We start from the raw sequence: 25,467 nt of genomic DNA, 5'->3' as shown, positions 1-25,467 counted from the left end.
TACTCAAACATCAAACAAGGGCATATTTGTCCATATATGAATGCAGAGATTCGAAATATGTGTGCATAATATATTTCTAAAGACATAGAAGGGTAGCCTACTGTTTTAGGCCACAGTCCGAACAAGCTACTGTACAGCTCAACTGTATATAAAGGCCATGTTCATGGACCAAACGTACACAGACAGTGACGCAATGAAAATGGCAATTCCAGAAATTCACAAACTTCACTCTTCTGCTGCTCCTCTTACACTAATATCAGTTTGCAAAGACATTTGAAGACAAATTATGACATATGTGTCTGTCTTAAAAACAATCAACTTCTTCAACTCATACACTTTAGAGGTTGACTTGCGCTTTACAAAGTACATTGTCGTTTACCAAATCGGAGACGTAAATGTTATGAGCGCATGTGAAAAAGATGTGTAGGCTAGTGCAGATACTTTTCTGACCAATCACACCAGCAGCTGGGGTTACTGACAAGCTGTAGTACACCCAATCGAAGTGTATGTTTTTCGCTGATGGGTTTAGCTGGCAGTTTGGAATAATGTCACGTTCAAAACAACTGGGAAATCGAAAAAAAACCCGAGCTTCTACTGGGAAAAATATTTTGAACGGTCATCCAACTCGGAATTGCAAGCCGGAAACTCTGGCATCTTGTTAGATCTCAGACTTTACTACCTGAAGATGACTTACGTTATGATTTGACCTCGTTTTCCCCTAAGTTCACACTTGTCTTTAAAGTACCAAAGTTACTACACAGCTGTTTTTCGCGATTTCAGGGATATGACAGGATGTAAGGAGGGGGGGGCTCAGAACTCGAAAATCTCCGACTTCAGTGCGTTCAAGAGAACTGGAAAAGTTTTGAACGGTCATCCAACTCGGAATTCGCTGTCGGAAACTCTGGAATATTTCTAGAGCTCCGGCTTTCCGACCTGAAGATATCTGACGTCATGATTTGACCTCGTTTTTTCCGAGTTCCCAGTTGTTTTGAAAGCACCAATTGTTGTTATTCGTCTGGAACAAATCTGAACGCGTCCCTGGTTAAATTTACGACCAATAGGATTTAACTGAATCGTTTGCGTTTAAACTTTAACCCCTAGGTTACTGGCTATAGTTTATAGGCTACATGCAGTTTATGGTCTTCTTTATTGGCAGACACTCAGAATTTCAACGAATACCGTGCGGATTCCCATCGAAAATGATTTTCTTACAGGGAATAAACGGAAAGTAGTGCCTTTGACACTGGAAGTAAATTATCTATGTGTGTAATACTCATATGGTGTTTTTGTTATTTAAATCTACTTCATGTAGTACTTGTTCCATAATCGACTGACGTGGGGACCTCGGAGGGCTGGTCGAGAAAGCCTGGATGACTGGATACTACGCTGAGCCTCGCAGTACAGTAACCCTACTCATGCTTTTGTTTATAGACTTTCAAGTGATTATCGCTTTGGTTACATATTTCAATAATGTCGCAACTGGCCTGTAAACAAAGAAAGACGACGTGCTGTAATTTATTTTCCCGAAAACTCATGGTCGTGGATAGTCTACATTGAATACGATTATTGTCAACCAAATAACCAGCGTCATTGACCCAGGTGGACGTTTACTAACTGTTCAGGCAGGTTCCTGCACGCTCTCTGTTTAAAGGTTAGGCTACTTGTACCGTAAATGGAAGTTTGTCTTGACTAATTTTGGTATTGCCATTTTATTATTGTTAGGCCTAATCGCAATCAACAAAATAATCCATGTTTAAACGTGTGAGTCGATTTTAAAATGGTTGAAAATCGATGCTCCGTTCAAAGGGAAGGGGTCTACCGCTGGTTTTCGATATTGAACTCGGCCCAGAGAGCTGAGTTCATTTGTGGGCTTTTGGACCTCTGTGTTCCCATCGAACTACGCTTCCTCGGGTCGTGCTTGGAAGATTTAGCCCGCAAGGACTATCACTCCCTCAGGGATGCCGAGATCAAAGCCAACAACCCCGCTGACCTCTCGAACCTTACCAACATCACGGACGAGGTCGTGAGGAGCAAGCTGCTTATCTCCCTTGCACTTCTCAGCTCCGACAATCGAGAGGCTGCGGGTGTTCTCTTCCGAACGCTCACGCACATCGACAGCATCATAAACAACTACGGCCTGCAGCTCAACGATGGACAAACGGATGAGCAGTTCCTTCTCCTCTTCACCATGGCATCCAATCACCCGGCTTTCAGCTTTCATCAGAAGCAGGTGCTAAGACAGGAGCTGACCCAGATCCAGGAGATCCTGCAGGTCACTTGTGGAGAGCAGCAGCCCGGGACTGGAGCGCTGGCCACCCTGTCTCCCGCCACTAACATCCCAACCTACATCACTGGGCCCACCTTCCACTCCTGTCAGGTCGGGTGTCCATGTTCTCATAAGGTAGGTAATATATTGTCCTCCCTGTTGTCACTTGATGGCCAGATATATGAATGGTATTGTGCCACTTACAAGTTTGAGCAACCATCCAAAACACAACGTTCTAGGATAGCACCTATTTTCTACAAGTGTAGGCTATCTAGAACTTAAAATGGTTCCCATATGAGAACCCTTTGAAGAACCCTTGTTGGTTCCAGGTAGAACACCTTTGGTACCAAGTAGAACCGTTTTGGGTTCCATGTAGACCCCAACATGGATCCCAAAATGGTTCTACCTGGAACCAAAAATATTTTTTACTTGGAACCAAAAGGCATTCCCCCATGGGGACAGCCGAAGAACCTTTTTGGAACCCTTTTTTCTAAGAGTGTACCTAACAAGCCAAAAAGTTAGTGAGTGTCAGCGCTAGGAGGCTAACCAGAATCATTCAACAGCTCCCTACACTGTTCTGGTTCTGGGAGTGATGCATCTTGTGGGACAGGCAGCTATTGTACCCTTTTTTGGATGAAATGATCATACGAGGGGACATTTTTTTGTACATACACTGTTGGCCTACATTATTTATAACTGATTGAGAATAGATTGTTGTTACACTGTAATTACGCTAATACGCCTACACCTTTTACTTGTGTGGGTTTTTCCAAAAGTAGGAAGAGAATGATAACATTCTAGCCCTTCCCCCATTTCTAGGTCATGTTGAGACATACTAGGGCAATTCTACGATAACAGAAATGATGCCGAGACTCAGATAGTTGACTTTAAAATGTATGTCAAACAAAAACCACTGATTGCAAAGTTAAACAAACCATATAACTTAATGCACAAGGACGACTTAATCATTTCCACAGTAAATTTGACAAAAACACATTTACTATTTTTTTTGTCATTTAGCAGACACTCTTTTCCAGAGCAACTTACATGAGCAATTTGTTCACCTAGTAAAGCTCGGTGAACCGAACCAGCTACCTTTCAGTTACTGGCCCAACACTCTTAACCACAAGGCTACCTGCAGAACAGTGCAGATGCAAAGTTTGGTAACACAATGACTGCACAAACAGCACAAAACGACATTCTGTTATCAAAATTTGCATCTGCGCTGTTCTTCAAGTGTGTTTTTGTTAAGTCTTCATGGACATTTTTTGAAGTGGTCCTGGTGCATAATAGTTGTATGGTTTGTTTAACTTTGCAATTATTGGTTTTGGTTTGACATACATTTCGACGAGAACTATCTGAGTCTGAGCGTCATTCTGTTATCATGGAATTTCCCACTACTAACAAATGTGACCTAAAAGGAATTAATTGAACTAAACAAACATGCTTTTTGCTGGTCCCCCCAGGGGCATATCTGTCTGTTGTACTCAACCATTAGTGTCCTGAACATTCACTCATACACTCTGTCTGTAGATTCAGCATGACTTTTTACCTCTTTGGACAACCAGATGTTAACACAGCAATGTGGGATTATGAAACCTTGTTAACAAAATATACAGCTTTCTTTGCTTTTAGGATTGTGACATTTATTGCAAAAAGTTATAAATGATATTATGCCATTTTAAGGGTCTTTTGTCATGCATCAGGAATATTATTGTTGATAAAATAAACACCTCAAGAAACATCTGGAAATGTCATTACCCTTCTATTTACAATATTACAGTGTGTGTTTTGTGTGTGTGTATATGTATGTGTGTTTGTTTGAGAGAAAGAATGAAGAACACATGAAAGGCTAAATGTAATGCTTCAAAAGAAAAGTTAACCTTACTACTTCAATTGGATTTGAATACATTGGCACACAGACACAGGTTAACTTTTTTCTATTCTTAAACAAAGGCAGGATCATTACAAGTGCCTGTTTGTCAATGTGTTGAATCAGAGACACCCAGCAAACACACAGGGCTGTTCAAACATGTGTTTGAGGGGAAAGTACCCTGGCAGCTCAAAGGAAAGCGCTTGGTTGTATTTAGTGTTTTGTTGGTCTTGGCCTCCATTAAGTGCAGGTCAGCACATTTCTCAATGCTGAAATCAATCCTGTGTGAGAGAGACTCAACCCTCCAGTGAATCACCAGGAAGCTCTAGTCTAACTGCTGCTCTCTCTGACTGTTTGGAGAAGCCTTTACGTTAACCCTAACCTGATCAGACATGAAACATAGCTAAACCACACACACTCCTTAGTGGTGTTTCATCTGCCATGACCTGTGCTACTGACATGTCCATTTCAGTTCTAAATCTAGCCCAGGCAGCTAGCATCTCTCCTAGCAGCAGGACCTTCCCTTTCCCCTGAGAAAAAGAGCAGATTTGGCAGGAATGGATGCGGATGTGGCAGTAGCACACTGTAAAGAACGCTTAATTGGTTTCAGAGCTCGTCTGTGTGTTGCTGTTGCTGCTTGGTTGAGCACATGTGCTGTTTTACCTCTGCTCTTATACACATCAGCCTCACCACTTACAGGGCTTCATAGAGGAAAGATGCAAAATACATACAAAATATTTGGTTGGAATGAAGATATTTGGACTGCACAACCTTAGCTAAGACATTTTGCCGGTACATGTAAATAATTACAGAAGCAATAAGATTACTGGGCATATGAATGTAAACACAAGCAGGACGACAGTCTCTTTCAACATATCTTTTAAAACGTCTCTCCTTTCCAGGAAACTAGTTAGTTATAGGTAAAGCCCTGTGTTTTGGTTTATCATGTCACATGACGTAGATTTGATAATTTGACAGAAATTAGAATTGAACCAAAAATGAAAGCAATTATCTGAGGATGGTGCTGGACCATCTGAAAGAAAAAGAAAATAAGACCGTATATTGAAAAACCTTGAATAAAAATCCAGGTCATGTGACATGATTAACCAAAATACAGGACCCTAGTTCAGAGTGCAGTGGCTATTACTCTCCCCTAGCTGTCTTGACAGCCTTTCATGATACCTAATCACAGAGCAAGCAGCACAGACACCTGCTCAGTTTGTCACAACAATACACCGTCTATGGCCATAACGTATAAATCAATATAGACTATATGATACTGCAAAAGAGCTATAATATTCTGTGAATCAGCTGCCGTATTTGTGGTAACCTTTTACTAATGACAGCTTTTCTTCACTTAAAGATGCACTCTCAAACTTTTGTACAATTTCAAAATGGCCTCAGTTTTTTTGTACTAAGTCATCCACTTGTGTACTACACAGGGCTCAAAAGTGTGTCCAAAATGTTGCTGTGTGAACAGGACTTTTATTTTGGGAGCAAAAAATCCAATAAAAAAGCAATGCCTAAAAATATTTCATTGCAACACTCTTCTCTTCACTGCTCAAATAAGACAGACTGAAACATTGTTTACAAATCATAACCAATCATAATGCAACAAATGTTTAAATGCAGCTAATTAAACCAATCAAACACCAGTCACAACCCTTTTCGCAGAATTCTTCCCCCAGAACTGTGCCACCCTTTTCTGTCAGCTAATTAATGGCATTAGCTAGCAAGCTAGCTAGCAAGAACAACGCGTGGAATTTTACCTTTATTTAACCCGGCGAGTCAGTTAAGAACAATTGAAGCTTTCTTTAACAAATTATGAAATGATCAACCACAACCAGAAGAAGAAGATGATGATGAGGACAATGTAGCAGATGCTGCTACTGGACCACCTCCTCAGAAAAATTCAAATATCTACATGTTTCTAGAGGGGTTGCTGCACAATGTTCTGTGAGCACAATGTCCTGTGAGTACTGTCGAATGTGTGGAGTAATAGCAGCAGGGAGGACTTAATTGCAACAACCTAAAACACTCGTTTTTGCTAAAATATAACTTTAAGTCAAAAGCACATCAAGTGCCGGGACAAGTACATCGGGGCAGGGGCTGGAGCAACATACCTATGTCTACTAGCCATATTTGACAGCCAAGCCGGTCAACAGGCAGAGCTAACTGACCTAGAGATGAAATGTATCACCGTTTACCACATTGCCAAAGAGGAGATGGCCTTCACCAAATTCAGACTGATGTTACTCACCCAGAAAAATAGTGGATTTCAAATCAACCCGACATATGGAACAAGGTTTATTGGCACCATCCTTGAGACGTCCCTAAACTCTAACCCTAAAATAAAGTTGTTTTATAAGGTAGATTCTAGATCAAAGAAATGGATTTGTTCATGTGACTGGAGACTGAACATTTATTTCAGTCTCCACGTATCAGTTCATAGTTAGCATGTTACATTACTATTATTAGCTACATAGTTTGTATCATTTTTTATTTTTGTATCTGTTAGCTGAATGCAGTATATCATAACAGTTTGTGGTTGGATTTTTAAATACAATAAAGGTTATGTATAAATATGTTTTGTTGTTTCACTTTTGCATACAATCAATGTTCTGTTTTGTATATTACATTTGTTTGTCCAAAACTAATCACCTATGTAAATATGTTTGCAGTTGCACTTTTGAATATAATAATTAAAACATGTTTTTATTGGAATGTCTTGCCCACTCTCTAGTGATGCGGTCTACATCATCAAAGTAACAACGGATGACAATTAAGAACGATAGGACAGTCATTTGCAGTAAAAAATCAAGTTAAACATTTTCTGGTGCTCCTACCTACCAATGAATTTATTTAGAGCGCTGGTACTATGTCATCTATTTCATGTGATATGTTTCCAATTTTGCAATTTGTATGATATGTTACGAATCCAAGTTGTGCAATATGACACAAGGTAAAAATATATATAACTGCCCCTGAACAAGGCAGTTAACCCACTGTTCCTAGGTCGTCATTGAAAATAAGAATTTGTTCTTAGCTGACTTGCCTAGTTAAATTAAGGTAAAAAATGAGGTAGTCACCTGGAATGCATTTCAATGAACAGGTGTTCCTTGTTAAAAATGTATTTGTGGAATGTCTTTTCTTCTTAATGCGTTTGAGCCAATCAATTGTGTTGTGACAAGGTAGGGGTACAGTATTTTTACTAGGATTAAATGTCAGGAATTGTGGAAAACTGAGTTTAAATGTATTTGGCTAAGGTGTATGTAAACTTCCGACTTCAACTGTAGATTTTCAAGCAGATTTAAGTGAACCCTGTTTGGTAAAAGACCAAGTCCGTATTATGGCAAGAACAGCTCAAATAAGCAAAGAGAAGCAACAGTCCATCATTACTTCAAAACATGAAGGTCAGTCAATACAAACATTTTCTGTCAAGTTGTGATGATGTGTGGGTGCTTTTCTGGTCACATTGTCTGTGATTTATATAGAATTTAAGGCACACTTAACCAACATGGCTACCACAGCATTCTGCAGCGATACGCCATCCCATCTGGTTTGTGCTTAGTGGGACAATCATTTGTTTTTCAATAGGACAATGACCCAAAACACACCTCCAGGCTGTGTAGGGACTATTTGACCATAGAAGAAGAGTGATGGAGTGCTGCATCAGATGACCTGACCTCCACAATCATCCAACCTCAACCCAATTGAGATTGTTAGGGATGAGTTAGGCTGCACAGTGAAGGAAAAACAGCCATCAAGCACTCCTTCAAGACTGTCGGAAAGTTATTCCTCATGTATAAAGTTATTCCTTATTCCTCAGCTGGTTGAGAGAATTCCAAGTGTGTGCAAAGCTGTCATCAAGACATAGAGTGGCTAGTTTGAAGAATCTAAAATCTAAATTATATTTAGATTTGTTTAACACTTTTTTTGGTTACTACATGATTCCATATGTGTTATTTCATAGTTTTGATGTCTTCACTATTATTCTACAATGTAGAAAATAGTAAAAGTAAAGAAAAACCATTGAATGAGTAGGTGTGTTTTTACTGGTATTGTAAGTATTCACACCCCTGAGTCAATACTTTGTAGAAGCACCTTTGGTGGTGATTACAGCTTTGAGTTGGGTGTGTCTGTATAAGTTTTACACATCTGGATTTGGGGATTTTCTTCAATTATTCCTTGCATATTTTCTCAAGCTCTGGTAAGTTAGATGGGGAGTGGCGGTGAACAGCAATCTTCAAGTCTTTCCACTGATTTTCAACAGGATTCAAGTATGGGCTTTGGCTGGGCCACTCAATGACTTTCACATTCTTGTTCTGAAGCCATTCCAGTGTTGCGTTGGCTGTATGCTTGGGGTCATTGTCCTGTTGGAACGTAAATCTTCACCCTCCCAGTTTAAGGTCGTTTGCACTCTGAAGCATGTTCTCATCAAGGATGTACCTGTAAAGTGCATTCAGAAAGTATTCGCTTGTTCCACATTTTGTTATGTATATTTTAAAAAATCTGCATCTATCTACAAACAATACCCCATAATTACAAAGCAAAAAAAGGTTTGTATAAATTTTAGCAAATTTATAAAAAATAAAAAACAGAAATGCCTTATTTACATAAGTATTCAGACCCTTTGCTATGAGACATGAAATTGAGCGCAGGTGCATCCTGTTTCGATTGATCATCCTTGAACTCTTTGGCCTGAATGCCAAGCGTCACATCTGGAAGAAACCTGGCACCACCCTTACATCCTTACATTGAAGCATGGTGATGGCAGCATCATACTGTGGAGATGTTTTTCAGCGGCAGGGACTGGGAGACTAGTCAGGATCGAGGGAAGATGAACGGAGCAAAGTACAGAGAGATCCTTGATGAAAACCTGCTCCAGAGCACTCAGGACCTCAGACTAGGGCAAAGGTTTACCTTCCAACAGGACATCGACACTAAGCACACAGTCAAGACAATGCAGGAGTGGCTTTGGGACAAGTCTCTGAATTTCCTTGAGTGGCCCAGCCAGCACCCGGACTTGAACCTGATCGAACATCTCCGGAGAGACCTGAAAATAACTGTGCAGGGACTCTCCCCATCCAACCTGACAGAGCTTGAGAGGATCTGCAGAGAATAATTGGAGAAACTCCCTAAATACAGGTGTGCCAAGCATGTAGCGTCATACCCAAGAAGACTCGAGGCTGTATTCGCTGCCAAAGGTACTTCAAGAAAGTACCGAGTTAAAGGGTCTAAATCTTTATGTAAATGGAATTTTGTAATACATTTGCAAACATTTCTGAAAACCTGTTTTTGCTTTGTCATTATGGGGTATTGTGTGTACATTGATGAGGGGAAAAAACGATTTAATACATTTTTGAAGAAGGCTGTAACGTAACAAAATGTGGAAAAAGTCAAGGGGTCTGAATACTTTCTGAATGCACTTTATTATGTGACTTGTTAAGCACATTTTTACTCCTGAACTTATTTAGGCTTGCCATAGCAAAGGGGTTGAATACTTACTGACTCTTTTTATTTATTTGTATTTATTTTTTATTTCTTTCTAAAATGTTCTACAAACAAAATTCCACTTTGATATTATTGGGTATTGTGTGTAGATCAGTGACACACAATCTCAATTTAATACATTTTAAATTCAGACTGTGACACAACAAAAGGATGTGGAAAAAGTAAAGGGGTGTGAATACTTTCTGAAGGCACTGTATTCCTCATAACAATTCTATCTCTGAGATCTACAGACTGTTCCTTGGAACTACTTCCGGCGCCGACTGAGATGGCCGCCTCGCTTCGCGTTCCTAGGAAACTATGCAGTTTTTTGTTTTTTTTTACGTGTTTTTTTACATGTTATTTCTTACATTAGTACCCCAGGTCATCTTAGGTTTCATTACATACAGTCGAGAAGAACTACTGAATATAAGATCAGCGTCAACTCACCATCAGTACGACCAAGAATATGTTTTCCGCGACGCGGATCCTGTGTTCTGCCTTACAAACAGGACAACGGAATGGATCGCATGCAGCGACCCAAGGAAACGACTCCGAAAAAGAGGGAAACGAGGCGGTGTTCTGGTCAGACTCCGAAAAAGGGCACATCGCGCACCACTCCCCAGCATTCTTCTTGCCAATGTCCAGTCTCTTGACAACAAGGTTGACGAAATCCGAGCAAGGGTAGCATTCCAGAGGGACATCAGAGACTGCAACGTTCTCTGCTTCACGGAAACATGGCTTACTGGGAAGACGCTATCCGATGCGGTGCAGCCAACGGGTTTCTCCACGCATCGCGCCGACAGAAACAAACATCTTTCTGGTAAGAAGAGTGGCGGGCGTATGCCTCATGACTAACGAGACATGGTGTGATGAAGGAAACATACAGGAACTCAAATCCTTCTGTTCACCTGATTTAGAATTCCTCACAATCAAATGTAGACCGCATTATCTTCCAAGAGAATTCTCTTCGATTATAATCACAGCCGTATATATCCCCCCAAGCAGACACATCGATGGCTCTGAACAAACTTTATTTAACTCTTTGCAAACTGGAAACCATTTATCCGGAGGCTGCATTCATTGTAGCTGGGGATTTTAACAAAGCTAATCTGAAAACAAGACTCCCTAAATTTTATCAGCATATCGATTGCGCAACCAGGGGTGGTAAAACCTTGGATCATTGTTACTCTAACTTCCGCGACGCATATAAGGCCCTGCCCCACCCCCCTTTCGGAAAAGCTGACCACGACTCCATTTTGCTGATCCCTGCCTACAGGCAGAAACTAAAACAAGAGGCTCCCACGCTGAGGTCTGTCCAACGCTGGTCAGACCAAGCTGACTCCACACTCCAAGACTGCTTCCATCACGTGGACTGGGACATGTTTCGTATTGCGTCAGATGGAAATATTGACGAATACGCTGATTCGGTGTGCGAGTTCATTAAAACGTGCGTCGAAGATGTCGTTCCCATAGCAACGATAAAAACATTCCCAAACCAGAAACCGTGGATTGATGGCAGCATTCGCGTGAAACTGAAAGCGCGAACCACTGCTTTTAATCAGGGCAAGGTGTCTGGTAACATGTCCGAATATAAACAATGCAGCTATTCCTCCGCAAGGCTATTAAACAAGCTAAGCGTCAGTACAGAGACAAAGTGGAATCTCAATTCAATGGCTCAGACACAAGAGGCATGTGGCAGGGTCTACAGTCAATCACGGACTACAAGAAGAAACCCAGCCCAGTCACGGACCAGGATGTCTTGCTCCCAGGCAGACTAAATAACTTTTTTTGCCCGCTTTGAGGACAATACAGTGCCACTGACACGGCCTGCAACGAAAACATGCGGTCTCTCCTTCACTGCAGCCGAGGTGAGTAAGACATTTTAAACGTGTTAACCCTCGCAAGGCTGCAGGCCCAGACGGCATCCCCAGCCGCGCCCTCAGAGCATGCGCAGACCAGCTGGCCGGTGTGTTTACGGACATATTCAATCAATCCCTATACCAGTCTGCTGTTCCCACATGCTTCAAGAGGGCCACCATTGTTCCTGTTCCCAAGAAAGCTAAGGTAACTGAGCTAAACGACTACCGTCCCGTAGCACTCACTTCCGTCATCATGAAGTGCTTTGAGAGACTAGTCAAGGACCATATCACCTCCACCCTACCTGACACCCTAGACCCACTCCAATTTGCTTACCGCCCAAATAGGTCCACAGACGATGCAATCTCAACCACACTGCACACTGCCCTAACCCACCTGGACAAGAGGAATACCTATGTGAGAATGCTGTTCATCGACTACAGCTCGGCATTCAACACCATAGTACCCTCCAAGCTCGTCATCAAGCTCGAGACCCTGGGTCTCGACCCCGCCCTGTGCAACTGGGTACTGGACTTCCTGACGGGCCGCCCCCCAGGTGGTGAGGGTAGGCAACAACATCTCCTCCCCGCTGATCCTCAACACGGGGGCCCCACAAGGGTGCGTTCTGAGCCCTCTCCTGTACTCCCTGTTCACCCACGACTGCGTGGCCACGCACGCCTCCAACTCAATCATCAAGTTTGCGGACGACACAACAGTGGTAAGCTTGATTACCAACAACGATGAGACGGCCTACAGGGAGGAGGTGAGGGCCCTCGGAGTGTGGTGTCAGGAAAATAACCTCACACTCAACGTCAACAAAACTAAGGAGATGATTGTGGACTTCAGGAAACAGCAGAGGGAACACCCCCCTATCCACATTGATGGAACAGTAGTGGAGAGGGTAGCAAGTTTTAAGTTCCTCGGCATACACATCACAGACAAACTGAATTGGTCCACTCACACTGACAGCGTCGTGAAGAAGGCGCAGCAGCGCCTCTTCAACTTCAGGAGGCTGAAGAAATTCGGCTTGTCACCAAAACCACTCACAAACTTCTACAGATGCACAATGGAGAGAATCTGTATCACCGCCTGGTACGGCAACTGCTCCGCCCACAACCGTAAGGCTCTCCAGAGGGTAGTGAGGTCTGCACAACGCATCACCGGGGGCAAACTACCTGCCCTCCAGGACACCTACACCACCCGATGTTACAGGAAGGCCATAAAGATCATCAAGGACATCAACCACCCAAACCACTGCCTGTTCACCCCGCTATCATCCAGAAGGCGAGGTCAGTACAGGTGCATCAAAGCTGGGACCGAGAGACTGAAAAACAGCTTCTATCTCAAGGCCATCAGACTGTTAAACAGCCACCACTAACATTGAGTGGCTGCTGCCAACACACTGTCATTGACACTGACCCAACTTCAGCCACTTTAATAATGGGAATTGATGGGAAATGATGTAAATATATCACTAGCCACTTTAAACAATGCTACCTTATATAATGTTACTTACCCTACATTATTCATCTCATATGCATACGTATATACTGTACTCTACATCATCGACTGCATCCTTATGTAATACATGTATCACTAGCCACTTTAACTATGCCACTTTGTTTACTTTGTCTACATACTCATCTCATATGTATATACTGTACTCGATACCATCTACTGTATGCTGCTCTGTACCATCACTCATTCATATATCCTTATGTACATTTACATTACATTTACATATTCCTTATCCCCTTACACTGTGTATAAGACAGTAGTTTTGGAATTGTTAGTTAGATTACTTGTTGGTTATCACTGCATTGTCGGAACTAGAAGCACAAGCATTTCGCTACACTCGCATTAACATCTGCTAACCATGTGTATGTGACAAATACAATTTGATTTGATTTGATTTGAATTACAGATAATTGTATTTCTGGGGTGCAGAGATAAAGTAATCGTTTAATAATTATGTTAAACACTATTATTGCACACCGAGTGAGTCCCTGCAACTTATTATGTGACTTGTTTAGCACATTTTTACTTGACATAACAAATGTTGAATACTTATTGACTCAAGACATTTCAGCCTTTCTTTTTTAAATGAATTTGAAAACATAAAAAACAAACATAATTCCACTTTGACAGTACGGGGTATTGTGTGTAAGCCAGTGACAAAAAAAAATCTAAATGTAATAAATGTTTAATTCAGGCTGTAACACAACAAATGTGAAAAAAGTCAAAGGGTATAAATACTTTCAGAAGGCACTGTATGGGATGACAATGATTTTCTATGTTTTGTTTTGAAAAATATAGTGTCCTAAGAAAATTACCCCATAGGATGTCATCAGAGGTCATTTTCAAATAAAGTCAGTGATTTCCAAAAGTCTGTGAGTGGGATCCTGTCTCTTACCTCTGTAAGGCATAATACATGAGGGAGATGATTATATGACAGTGAGTGAGTAGGGCAGTCTGAATGACAGTCAAGGTGCTGAAGGTTTAGTAATCCCTAACCCTCTGACCATGATATTAACCTACTTGACATGACCTTTGACCCATGTTTCACAGACACTGCACCGAGAGGTCGGGGCAGGGCGAGGGAACGAGGGAATTGTCCCAGAATCCATGCCTCACATGCCATCTCTCTCATGCAAGGAGCTGCCAGTCAAGGTGCACGTTGGGAAACCCTGCAAAGGTGAGAAACAACTTTTCTCTGTCACGCTTATCCACAGAACTCTCTCACACTAATTTACTCTATATACGAATGAGACAAGGACAGGACATTACAGAGACAGTAAGGGTCAAGGTTCACTCCAACAACGTCACACATGGGAATCTGTAGTACTATGGGATTCTTGAGATCACAGGTGTTGTTGCTCATACAGTACATGTCTTTGGAGGAAGCAGTTCAGTTACAGATGTAGGATCTTCATTTGATCACTCATTTGTTGCTTAGAATTTTCCTGCACAGCTGGAAATGCAAACTTGTAGTGTATTCAAGGTTTAAAAAGTATTCTAAAGTTTGTAGTTTCCACTTTAAAATGCCAGACTTGCTTTGCCCTAATGAAAAATGTATCAACACCTGCAAAAAATATCCATGAACTATAATCCACATAATAATTTCCATTTCCTTTTGCTGCAGGATTATTTTCCTTTTGAAGCAAACTGGCTGAAATTAAGATTTTACATCGGTAGTTGTCAGACAGATCATGCTTTGTAGTTGTGTCAGCCACTCACACATGCACCCAGAACAAGAAACCACATGCTGAAATACCGATATCGACCAATCAGGCTCCCTGAGGAATGTGGAGGCATGATTGCCCTATGGCCCTCCCCCAATCAGAAGGAGAGAGAGAAGGTTGCTCATTAATCTAGTTCTCAACCTGAGGGAGTGCTGGCCGTGTGCCATGAAGGGCATCAGTGTTATGTTTTACACACTGCTACACTGCTCCAGTCTGGAGGGAGCAGCTGCTGCAGGAATCTCCCATCATCCTCTGTTTCACACTTCTCATTCTCCCATTCACTCCTTCACACTGTACATACTACTGAACAGTTCCACTGCTATGTGGAATGATGTTTAAAACTTTTACTCTACTAGAGTGTCACTTAGGTAATGAGGTATTTGTTTTGAGGGGGTGTAGCAGGTTGTTAGTACAATATTAGTAAATATTTGCTGCCATAGGCCTGAATAGACAACTTGTACGCATGCACAGCCAGAAAGAAACAAACTCACAAAAGGCCATGTTGTTTGGATTTGAATGATACTGTTGCTTGGGATTGTTTTCAGGCCACATACACTACAGCTATAAATATTGTATGTTTCTTAGTTGTCTGCATGTTTTTTTTGTGTCTTTTTTCCTCCATTTCTTCTTGTTGACTAGACCAAAACCCAGATGTTCACTCCAAGTGTGGTCACGTGTTATGTAATTCACAAGCCAAATTTTCTCCTCCAGTTTTGGAAAGCTTTACCTGGAGTTAGGAGTGGCTTGGTGGACAATGATGACCTCAGCAATGTCATTTTTCTCTGAAATCCTGACAATAGTAGGAAGTAGATGTTACTACAGTAGAAGAGATCTAAATCTGTTTTAGATTCTCCTTCTTTGATACACTGTGTCTTATCATGAGGTCCTTCTTTCTATACTATAGGCACCACTTGACTGGTCAATGAATTGTACAGTAACATTTGTAGCGACGTATTGTTTTAATGTCATATAAGAAAACAATGTTGAACATCCTTTTACTGTCTGTCTATAAGTTCTTCCAAGCTCTCTCGCTCTCTAAGACAAGTGGTCATAAAAGTGACCCTTCACACCTAGGTATGATACATTGTTACGTCATAGGACTGCAAAAGGACTCTGCTGTCTCCCACCTCACTCTTTTATCCTGCTGGACTCAAGTTGGACCTCTCTCGAGGAGGGAGATGAACCTCCATCTTCAGTAGGCTGACCACAGGGCCTGGACCTTAGCCTCTAATGACAAGAACTGGTGAATTTAGCTTAGTGAAAGTACATTTTAGGGAATAGTACCTTTAATCCAGTACAGACATTGGTGCGGAAGAGCCCATGCACTAAACAGTCTCAGAAGGAGACAGTCTTTAAAGAGCTAGTGTAGCTTGAACAGTACATTTAAGCTAACCTTCTTCAAGGAAAGAGGGAGAAAATGATTTAGAGCACAGCCTCTGCAACTCAAAGGAAGAGCCAGCAGACAGGGCCAACAGGGACACAACCCAGAGGAGCAGCCCACGAGGGACCTTCCAAACTCAGAGGAAAGGAGCGAGAAACCACCACCAAGGAACCCCTCAAACTCAGGACTAAGGACACACCGCCATTTTTCCTTTGTTCACTTCCATGCGGCCTAACCAGAGCCAAGGACAACAGACTTTGTTCACAGACTGAGTATCACATCTTTAATATTCAGATATCTTGAGGTCTCTTTGTCTTTTGTTCTATTTCCTACCCTTTCATGATCCCTCTCATTATGTTTGTAAATATTTTGATTAGCGTTATTGGCTGTTGATTGTACAGTCGTGGCCAAAAGTTTTGAGAATGACACAAATATTAATTTCCACAAAGTTTGCTGCTTCAGTGTCTAGATATTTTTGTCAGATGTTACTATGGAATACTGAAGTATAATTACAAGCATTTCATAAGTATCAAAGGCTTTTATTGACAATTACATGAAGTTCAAATCAAAGTTTATTTGTCACGTGCACCGAATACAACAGGTGTAGTAGACCTTACAGTGAAATGCTTACTTACAGGCTCTAACCAATGGTGCAAAAAAGGTGTGTGTGTGTGTGTGTGTGTGTGTAGGTAAGTAAAGAAATAAAGCAACAGTAAAAAGACATTTGAAAAAAGCTTAGCAAGGCTATATACAGACACCTGTTAGTCAGGCTTACTGAGGTAGTATGTACATGTAGGTATCGTTAAAGTGGCTATGCATATATGACGAACAGAGAGTAGAAGAAGTGTAAAAAGAGGGGTTGGCGGGTGGTGGGACTGTAACGATCTCTTCATCTGAGGAACAGGAAAGATCGGACCAAAACGCAAGTGTCCATGTTAATTTAATATCACTGAACACGAAATACAAAATAACCAAGGGGAACAACGAAAATCGAAACAATCTTGAAAGGTGACACAACACAAAACAGGAAACAACTACCCACAAACACCAGGTGGGAACAGGCTACCTACGTATGGTTCTCAATCAGAGACAATGATTGACAGCTGCCTCTGATTGGAAACCATACCAGGCCAAACACATAGAAATATAACACACAGAACAAACATAAAATGCCCACCGCAACTCACGCCCTGACCAAACTAAAATAGAGACAAGAAAAAGGAACTAAGGTCAGGACGTGACAGGGACACAATGCAGATAGCCCGGTAAGCCAATGTGCAGGAGCACTGGTTGGTCGGGCCATTTAGGTAGTATGTACATGAATGTATAGTTAATGTGACTATGCATATAAGATAAACAGAGAGTAGCAGCAGCGTAAAAGAGGGGTGGGGGGTGGCACACAATGCAGATAGCCCGGTTAGCCAATGTGCGGGAGCACTGGTTAGTCGGGCCATTTAGGTAGTATGTACATGAATGTATAGTTAATGTGACTATGCATATAAGATAAACAGAGAGTAGCAGCAGCGTAAAAGAGGGGTGGGGGGTGGCACACAATGCAAATAGTCCGGGTAACCATTGGGTTACCTGTTCAGGCGTCTTATGGCTTGGGGGTAAAAACTGTTGAGAAGCCTTTTTGTCCTAGACTTGGCACTCCGGTACCGCTTGCCATGCGGTAGTAGAGAGAACAGTCTATGACTGGAGTGGCTGGGGTCTTTGACCATTTTTAGGGCCTCCCTCTGACACCGCTTGGTGTAGAGGTCCTGGATGGCAGGCAGCTTTGCCCCAGTGATGTACTGGGCCGTATGCACTACCCTCTGAAGTGCCTTGCGGTCGGACGCCGAGCGATTTCCGTCCAGGCAGTGATGCAACCGGTCAGGATGCTCTCGATGTTGCAGCTGTATAACCTTTTGAGGATCTCAGGACCCATGCCAAATCTTTTTAGTTTCCTGAGGGGGAACAGGCTTTGTCGTGCCCTCTTCACCACTGTCTTGGTGTGTGTGGACCAATCTAGTGTGTTGTTGATGTGGACACCAAGGGATTTGAAGCTCTCAACCTGCTCCACTACAGCCCCATCGATGAGAATGTGGACGTGGACTCCTGGGTGGCGCAGTGGTTAAGGGCGCTGTACTGCAGCGCCAGCTGTGCCATCAGAGACCCTGGGTTTGCGCCCAGGCTCTGTTGTAACTGGCCACGACCGGGAGGTCCGTGGGGCGACGCACAATTGACCTAGTGTCGTCCGGGTTAGGGAGGGTTCGGCCGGTAGGGATATCCTTGTCTCATCGCGCACCAGCGACTCCTGTTTGTCAGAATTTGTGGGTTTTTGTTTGTCCACCCGCCTCTTGAGGATTGACCACAAGTTCTCAATGGGATTAAGGTCTGGGGAGTTTCCTGGCCATGGACCCAAAATATCAATATTTTGTACCCCAAGCCACTTAGTTATCACTTTTGCCTTATGGCAAGGTACTCCATGCTGGAAAAGGCATTGTTCCTCATCAAACTGTTCCTGGATGGTTGGGAGAAGTTGCTCTTGGAGGATGTGTTGGTACCCTTCTTTATTCATGGCTGTGTTCTTAGGCAAAATTGTGAGTGACCCCACTCCCTTGGCTCTGAGAAGCAACCCCACACATGAATGGTCTCAGGAGAATGGTCTCAGGAGAATTTTTCAAGAGCGCCCTGGCCAAGATAGGCAGCACCAAGTCATTACAAAGAAATTACAGACAGACAACATGAAAAACGAAGTAATTTAGTAATAACCATTGAATTCACAAGAGTATAAAACAGTAAATTAAAAACATTGACAGGTCAGGGAATCAGCCTCGAAATCCTTCATCAGTGATTTAAAAACACCAATCAGGACAAGTTCTTCCAGTTTAAAAGTATTTTGTAAGGTGTTCCAAGACGGTGGCGCAGAGTACATAAAAGCCCTTTTACCAAATTCAGTTCGGACATTTGGAACAGTTAGCAGGATAAAGTCCGGCGAACGAAGAGAGTACCCACCACATTTCTGAACAATAAAAATGCACAAATAAAAAGATAGTAAACCCAAAATGGCTTTGTAAATATAAGTATACCAGTGACTGAGCCTACGAGTGACTAGAGAAGGCCTGTAATGGCTTTCTACTGGTGAAGGAGAGTCGGACCAAACTGCAGCGTGTAGATTTCGATCCATGTTTAATAAAACAACTTAACACGAATCAAAACACAAACTCAACAAAACAATAAACGAAACGAAAACCGAAAACAGCCTATACATGTGTCTACAAACCTCTAACAAGGACATCAAGACACACAGGACAATCACCCACAATACAACCAAAGAATATGGCTGCCTAAATATGGTTCCCAATCAGAGACAACGGTAAACACCTGCCTCTGATTGAGAACCACTTCAGACAGCCATAGACTCTCCCAGAACACCCCACTAAGCTACAATCCCACTAAGCTACACACCACATACAAAAACCCATGTCACACCCTGGCCTGACCAAAACATAAAGAAAAACACAAAATACTTCGACCAGGGCGTGACAAGGCCAGCCAACCCTGGTATACAAAGTGCAGTGGTGCGTAAGGGTTTTGCAGTTTAAAATAAATCTCAAAGTGCCATGGTAAAGAGTGTCAATTGATCTCAAACACTGAGCGGAAGCATTCATATATAAAATATCCCCATAGTCTAGTAAAGGCATACATGTAGCTGATACTAGCCTCCTTCTGGCTTCAAAAGAAAAACAGGCCTTATTCCTAAAATAAAATCCCAATTTTAGCTTCAATTTTTTGTAAGTTGTTGAATATGCAATTTAAAAGAGAGGTCGTCATCAATTAAAATTCCAAGATATTTATATGAGGTTACAACCTCAATCTCCTTGCTGTGACAGGTAGTAATAGGTGAAAGGTTCAGAGGTCTATTTCTTGCATTAGAGAACACCATTAGTTTAGTTTTGTCAGTATTGAGAATAAGCTTCAATTGACACAAGGTAAGTTGAACAGTATAAAAAGCAGTTTGCATGTTCTGGAAAGCTTTTGTAAGAGATGAGGCACAACAGTAAATAACAGTATCATCAGCATAAAAATGAAGTTGTGCATTTTGGACATTTTTGTCTAAATCATTTATATAAATAGTGAATAAGAGAGGACCAAGTACAGAGCCTTGGGGCACACCATTCAAGACAGACAATTTAACAGACATAAGCCCATCAAATTGAGTGCACTGAGTTTTATCAGACAGATAGTTAGCAAACCATGCAACTGCATGCTCCGAAAGACCTACACTCGACAATCTCTGCCTCTCTATAGCATGATCAACTGTATCAAAAGCCTTAGAGAGATCAATAAAAAGTGAGACACAGTGCTGTTGTTTGTCAATGGCTTCAGTGATATCATTTAAAACCTTCATGGCTGCTGTAATTGTGCTATGCTTCTTCCTGAAGCCCGATTGGTACATTGATAAAATAGAGTTAGTAAATCAAACTTACAATCAACTTACAATCAACTTACAAGGGTTTCAAGTATTTTCACCAGGGGTGACAGCTTTGAGATTGGCCTATAATTATTTAAAAGAGTTGGATCTCCCCCTTTTGAAAGTGGTAGGACAAATGCTGATTTCCAGATCTTTGGAATTTCATTACATTCCAGGGTTAGATTGAACAGAGATTTAAGTGGTTCAGCTATGAAATCAGCTGCCAGATTTAAAAAGCAGGGATCCAAAATATCAGGACCTGCAGATCTAAGGATTTCAGGGCTTTATGTACCACCTGCACTGAGAATGGCAAAAAGCTAAAAGTTTGACCAGCTCTCAGTGGTTCATACACACAGAGTTGTACAGAGACAGAGGACAGTGCTCATTGAAACAATTCAGCATTTCAGTTTTGTCATATATAGCAACAGAGTCCTTCAAAACACATGATGGTAATTCATTAACATTATTGTTACCAGACATAGACTTAATAGCCTTCCAAAACTTCAGGTTGTCAGTGGTAACAGACATAAAATATTCAGACTTGGCCTTCCTGAGAAGAAAAGAACACTTGTCTCGTAACTGCCTAAAAATAAGCCAATCAGCATCAGAACATGAATTCCTTGCTTTAGCCCAGGCTAGATTACGGTCGTGAATAATACAAGACAGCTCAGAAGAAAACCATGGATTATCCCGCCCTTTAACCTTGAACCTGCAGAATGGGACATGTTTGTTTACTATTTGGGAAAAACCATCATGAAATAATTTCCAGGCAGTTTCCACATCAGGGATAAACTCAATCTTGCTCCAGTCAAAATAAAACAAATCATGAAAGAAAGCCTGCTCATTAAAACACTTCAAAATTCTCTTATGAATAAAACGTGGGTTTGTCTTAGGAACCTTATTATTTCTAACAGCAACAACAGCACAACGGTCACTTAAATTATTACAAAAAACACCAACCGCAGAATATTTATGTGGAACATTTGTCAATATCAAGTCAATCAGGGTAGATTTATCTGGGCATTTAAGATTTGGGCGAGTGGGTAAGTTAATCAACTGGGTAAAATTCATAGAATTACAAAACATTTTTAAATCATCAGACACCGGCTTTAACCAACACCAGTTGAGATCACCAATCAAGATCATTTCACTGTAAAGAAGTTTAGACATAAGGTGCGTCAAAGAAGAAAATGCATCACCGAGAGCAGAGGGGGGTCTATAACAGCCAATCACAGTTATAGAGAGCAGAGGGGGGGTCTATAACAGCCAATCACAGTTATAGAGAGGCCCTTTGAAACCTCAACATTCAAAGCAAGAAATTCCAACTGTTTACAAATAGTTTCAGACTTCAGCCACACTTACATGGAATTTAGATTTGACATATATAGCCACACCCCCACCTTTCTTAACCCGATCAGTGCAATAAACATTGTAACCACTTATACAAATATCCTTATCAAAAACAGACTTGCTGAGCCTGGTTTCAGAAAACACATCAGCATCAGTTGATTTAGCCCAAATCCTAACCCCATCAATTTTTGACAACAGGCTGCGTACATTTAAATGAAAAATACCAAAACCAGATCTTGATTTAAAATAAGAGGGGGTTTGGAGACAATGCATATCAGGGCAGCAATATCCATGCCAGGGAAGCCCTTTTCGTGCAAAGCAATGATGATGGCACGTGTTTCCTTGCAGATAACCATGGTTGACAGAGGAAGAACAATGATTCCAAGCACCACCCTCCTGAAGCTTCCAGGCTGTTATTTGAACTCAATCAGCATGACAGAGTGATCTCCAGCCTTGTCCTCATTAACACTCACACCTGTGGTAACGAGAGAATCACTGACATGATGTCAGCTGGTCCTTTTGTGGCAGGGCTGAAATTCAGTGGAAATGTTTTTGGGGGATTCAGTTCATTTGCATAGCAAAGAGGGACTTTGCAATAAATTGCAATTCATCTGATCACTCATCATAACATTCTGGAGTATGTGCAAATTGCCATCATACAAACTGAGGTAGGAGACTGTGAAAAGGAATATTTGTGTCATTCTCAAAACTTTTGGCCACGACTGTATAAAGAACTTGTATTTGTCTAGTTATTTTGGGAAAGAACTCCAATTGATTCTCAAAGAATTCATACCTTCATATTCATCAATTTATTAATGTATTACTATTATTCAAATTTGAGTCTTATAGAGTTTTTTAAATTTTTTAAATATTTTTTTATATAGCCCTTCGTACATCAGCTGATATCTCAAAGTGCTGTACAGAAACCCAGCCTAAAACCCCAAACAGCAAACAATGCAGGTGTAAAAGCACGGTGGCTAGGAAAAACTCCCTAGAAAGGCCAAAACCTAGGAAGAAACCTAGAGAGGAACCAGGCTATGTGGGGTGGCCAGTCCTCTTCTGGCTGTGCCGGGTAGAGATTATAACAGAACATGACCAAGATGTTCAAATGTTCATAAATGACCAGCATGGTCGAATAATAATAAGGCAGAACAGTTGAAACTGGAGCAGCAGCACAGTCAGGTGGACTGGGGACAGCAAGGAGTCATCATGTCAGGTAGTCCTGGGGCACGGTCCTAGGGCTCAGGTCCTCCAAGAGAGAGAAAGAAAGAGAATTAGAGAGAGCATATGTGGGGTGGCCAGTCCTCTTCTGGCTGTGCCGGGTGGAGATTATAACAGAACGTGGCCAAGATGTTCAAATGTTCATAAATGACCAGCATGGTTGAATAATAGTAAGGCAGAACAGTTGAAACTGGAGCAGCAGCATGGCCAGGTGGACTGGGGACAGCAAGGAGTCATCATGTCTTATTGTAAATAACTCACAAGTCAGGCCTACTTATAGATTACCAATTTTGTCCAAGAAAGGACTGGTACCCCATTAATCATTTAGATACTACCTTACATGTAATATTTTGAACTCAGGTTACACAAACTGTATCATGGTATAATGAGTCAGTGTGTAGGAATGTCTTCTATCTGAGGGGAGTTTAAGTATGGGTTGATAGTTAAGGGTGTTAGAGGATTAAGGAGTTGATTGTTAGAGGAACAGATTAAGATGAGGGCTGATATTGCTTTGAAAGGAGCAGGTCTCTCCGTTACTCAGTAGGATTGGCCTCTCCCCTCTCTGGTAACCCAATGCTGGACTAGCTACACTTCCTCATGGCTAGGGCTGCATGCCTGTCATCACACAGCACAAAGCAGGACAAACATACCTCCACACACTCACACACACAGCAGCGAGGGTGCACTTGTTATTCAAACATGTAGATAGTGAATTACTTATTTTGTAATGCCATCTTGGTTTTGGTGTCATTTTCATACTACACACACCACATGAAATGTGCTGATAATGTAAAAATACAAACATTGTCACTGTTGATTAGTCACTTTGTGTGTCTCTGTGCGCCAGTGTATTGCACAGGGTATAGGTATAGTATGTAACCAGATCTGTTAGAATGGTAGTATGCCCTGGATTAATGAGTCTGGCACCAGGCATATGGAGACTCTTGCACCTACTACCTACTGAGAACAGGCAGGGTGCTGAGGGAGAGGCTGGGTGGCATGGCAGAGGGTACAGGTTTATACCCTGATGAAGACAGCTTGGCTGTCGAAATGTTGGTATTACATTTTTGCATCTGAGCTCCAAGAGTGTGCGGCTCTCTTTTATTTTCAAGTTTCTACTCCGCTAGCCAGCACCTCGTCTTAATAGGTGTGCGTTTATTTTTCTTCTAGAGGGTACAGGTCACCTGATTGGCAGGGTAGGGGGCTGATGGAGGGGCACGGTGCTGAGGGAGTGGGGCCACCTGATGGGGCAGGGTGGCAGAGCAGGGGACTGAGGGAGAGGGACAACCTGACGAGGCAGGGTGGCAGAGCAGGGGACTGAGGGAGAAGGACAACCTGGCAGGGTGACAGAGCAGGGGACTGAGGGAGAGGGACAACCTGACAGGGGGCAGGGTGACAGAGCAGGGGACTGAGGGAGAGGGACAACCTGACGAGGCAGGGTGGCAGAGCAGGGGACTGAGGGAGAGGGACAACCTGACAGGGGGCAGGGTGACAGAGCAGGGGACTGAGGGAGAGGGATGACCTGGTGCAGGGTGGCTTGGTATGCGACAGGGTGCTGAGGGAGATGGACTGCCTGGGTGGGTGAGAAGGACCAGGACATGACTAGGTTACATGTGAGTACATGGCTTGGGTTACTACTGTGTAGTACAGGATGTGGTTGAGAGGAGATGTACTCTGTCCCTTAGGTTGAGGATGTGTGTGTTGGAGGAGGTTGGAGATCTGTGGGCTCAGCGTTGGCTGAGTGGTGGGTGGAGGGAGGAGTTAGTGTGTGGTAGATAAACTGAGTTTGCACATTAAGAGGTATGATTTTTGGGTTAAGATGGTGTATTTTGAAAGACTAGCACTGTGAGAAAGGGCAGAAAGGTGCATATATTTTTAAATCTTACAAGCTGTCCCCAGATCTGTTCCTGGACTGATGTCAGTTGGCCGTCCTTATTTTCCTCAGTGCTCGTAATATGTTTAATTTCACTTTAGTGGGTTTTTAGACTACAGACTTAGGAAATCCCTAGAAACATTGTATCACAGTTCAATTCAAATAGGAAATCTGGCCCATTATCAGTACTGGAAGAAGTTTTTGGATGAAGTTGGTCCTACGCATCAGTTTGGACCAGAGAGGATCTCTTGGCTGAATTGGTTGTTGTTGGTTTAGGAGTTAACTCACATACTTGTCCTCAGGGGGTTATTAGGTTATTTTAGCTATGAGATATGAATAGCAGTCAATGTCTTTTTCTTTCTCATCACTTGGCCTTCACTCTGTTTTCGGAGAGTGATGCTTTAACACAGATAATAATACACACTGCCCTCCTGTCTACACCAGACAGTCATGGG

General features: G+C 42.1%; 1 protein-coding gene across 1 annotated transcript in view; it reads left to right on the top strand.

Moving 5' to 3' along the window:
* The first annotated feature begins 555 nt into the window (after positions 1-555).
* LOC115109283 (zinc finger CCHC domain-containing protein 14-like) overlaps positions 556-25,467 on the top strand; it is a 47,973-nt gene continuing 23,061 nt past the window's right edge. The window contains 2 exon segments of the mRNA XM_029634030.2: positions 556-2,401; positions 14,058-14,184. Of these exon segments, the coding sequence (XP_029489890.2) occupies positions 1,778-2,401; positions 14,058-14,184 (751 nt within the window). The 5' untranslated portion in view covers positions 556-1,777.

Source organism: Oncorhynchus nerka, linkage group LG25 (assembly GCF_034236695.1).
Source record: "Oncorhynchus nerka isolate Pitt River linkage group LG25, Oner_Uvic_2.0, whole genome shotgun sequence".
In the NCBI taxonomy this organism is placed as follows: Eukaryota; Metazoa; Chordata; class Actinopteri; order Salmoniformes; family Salmonidae; genus Oncorhynchus; species Oncorhynchus nerka.
Note: the sequence above shows the minus strand (reverse complement) of the source record. Positions and strands in the feature narration are given on the sequence as shown.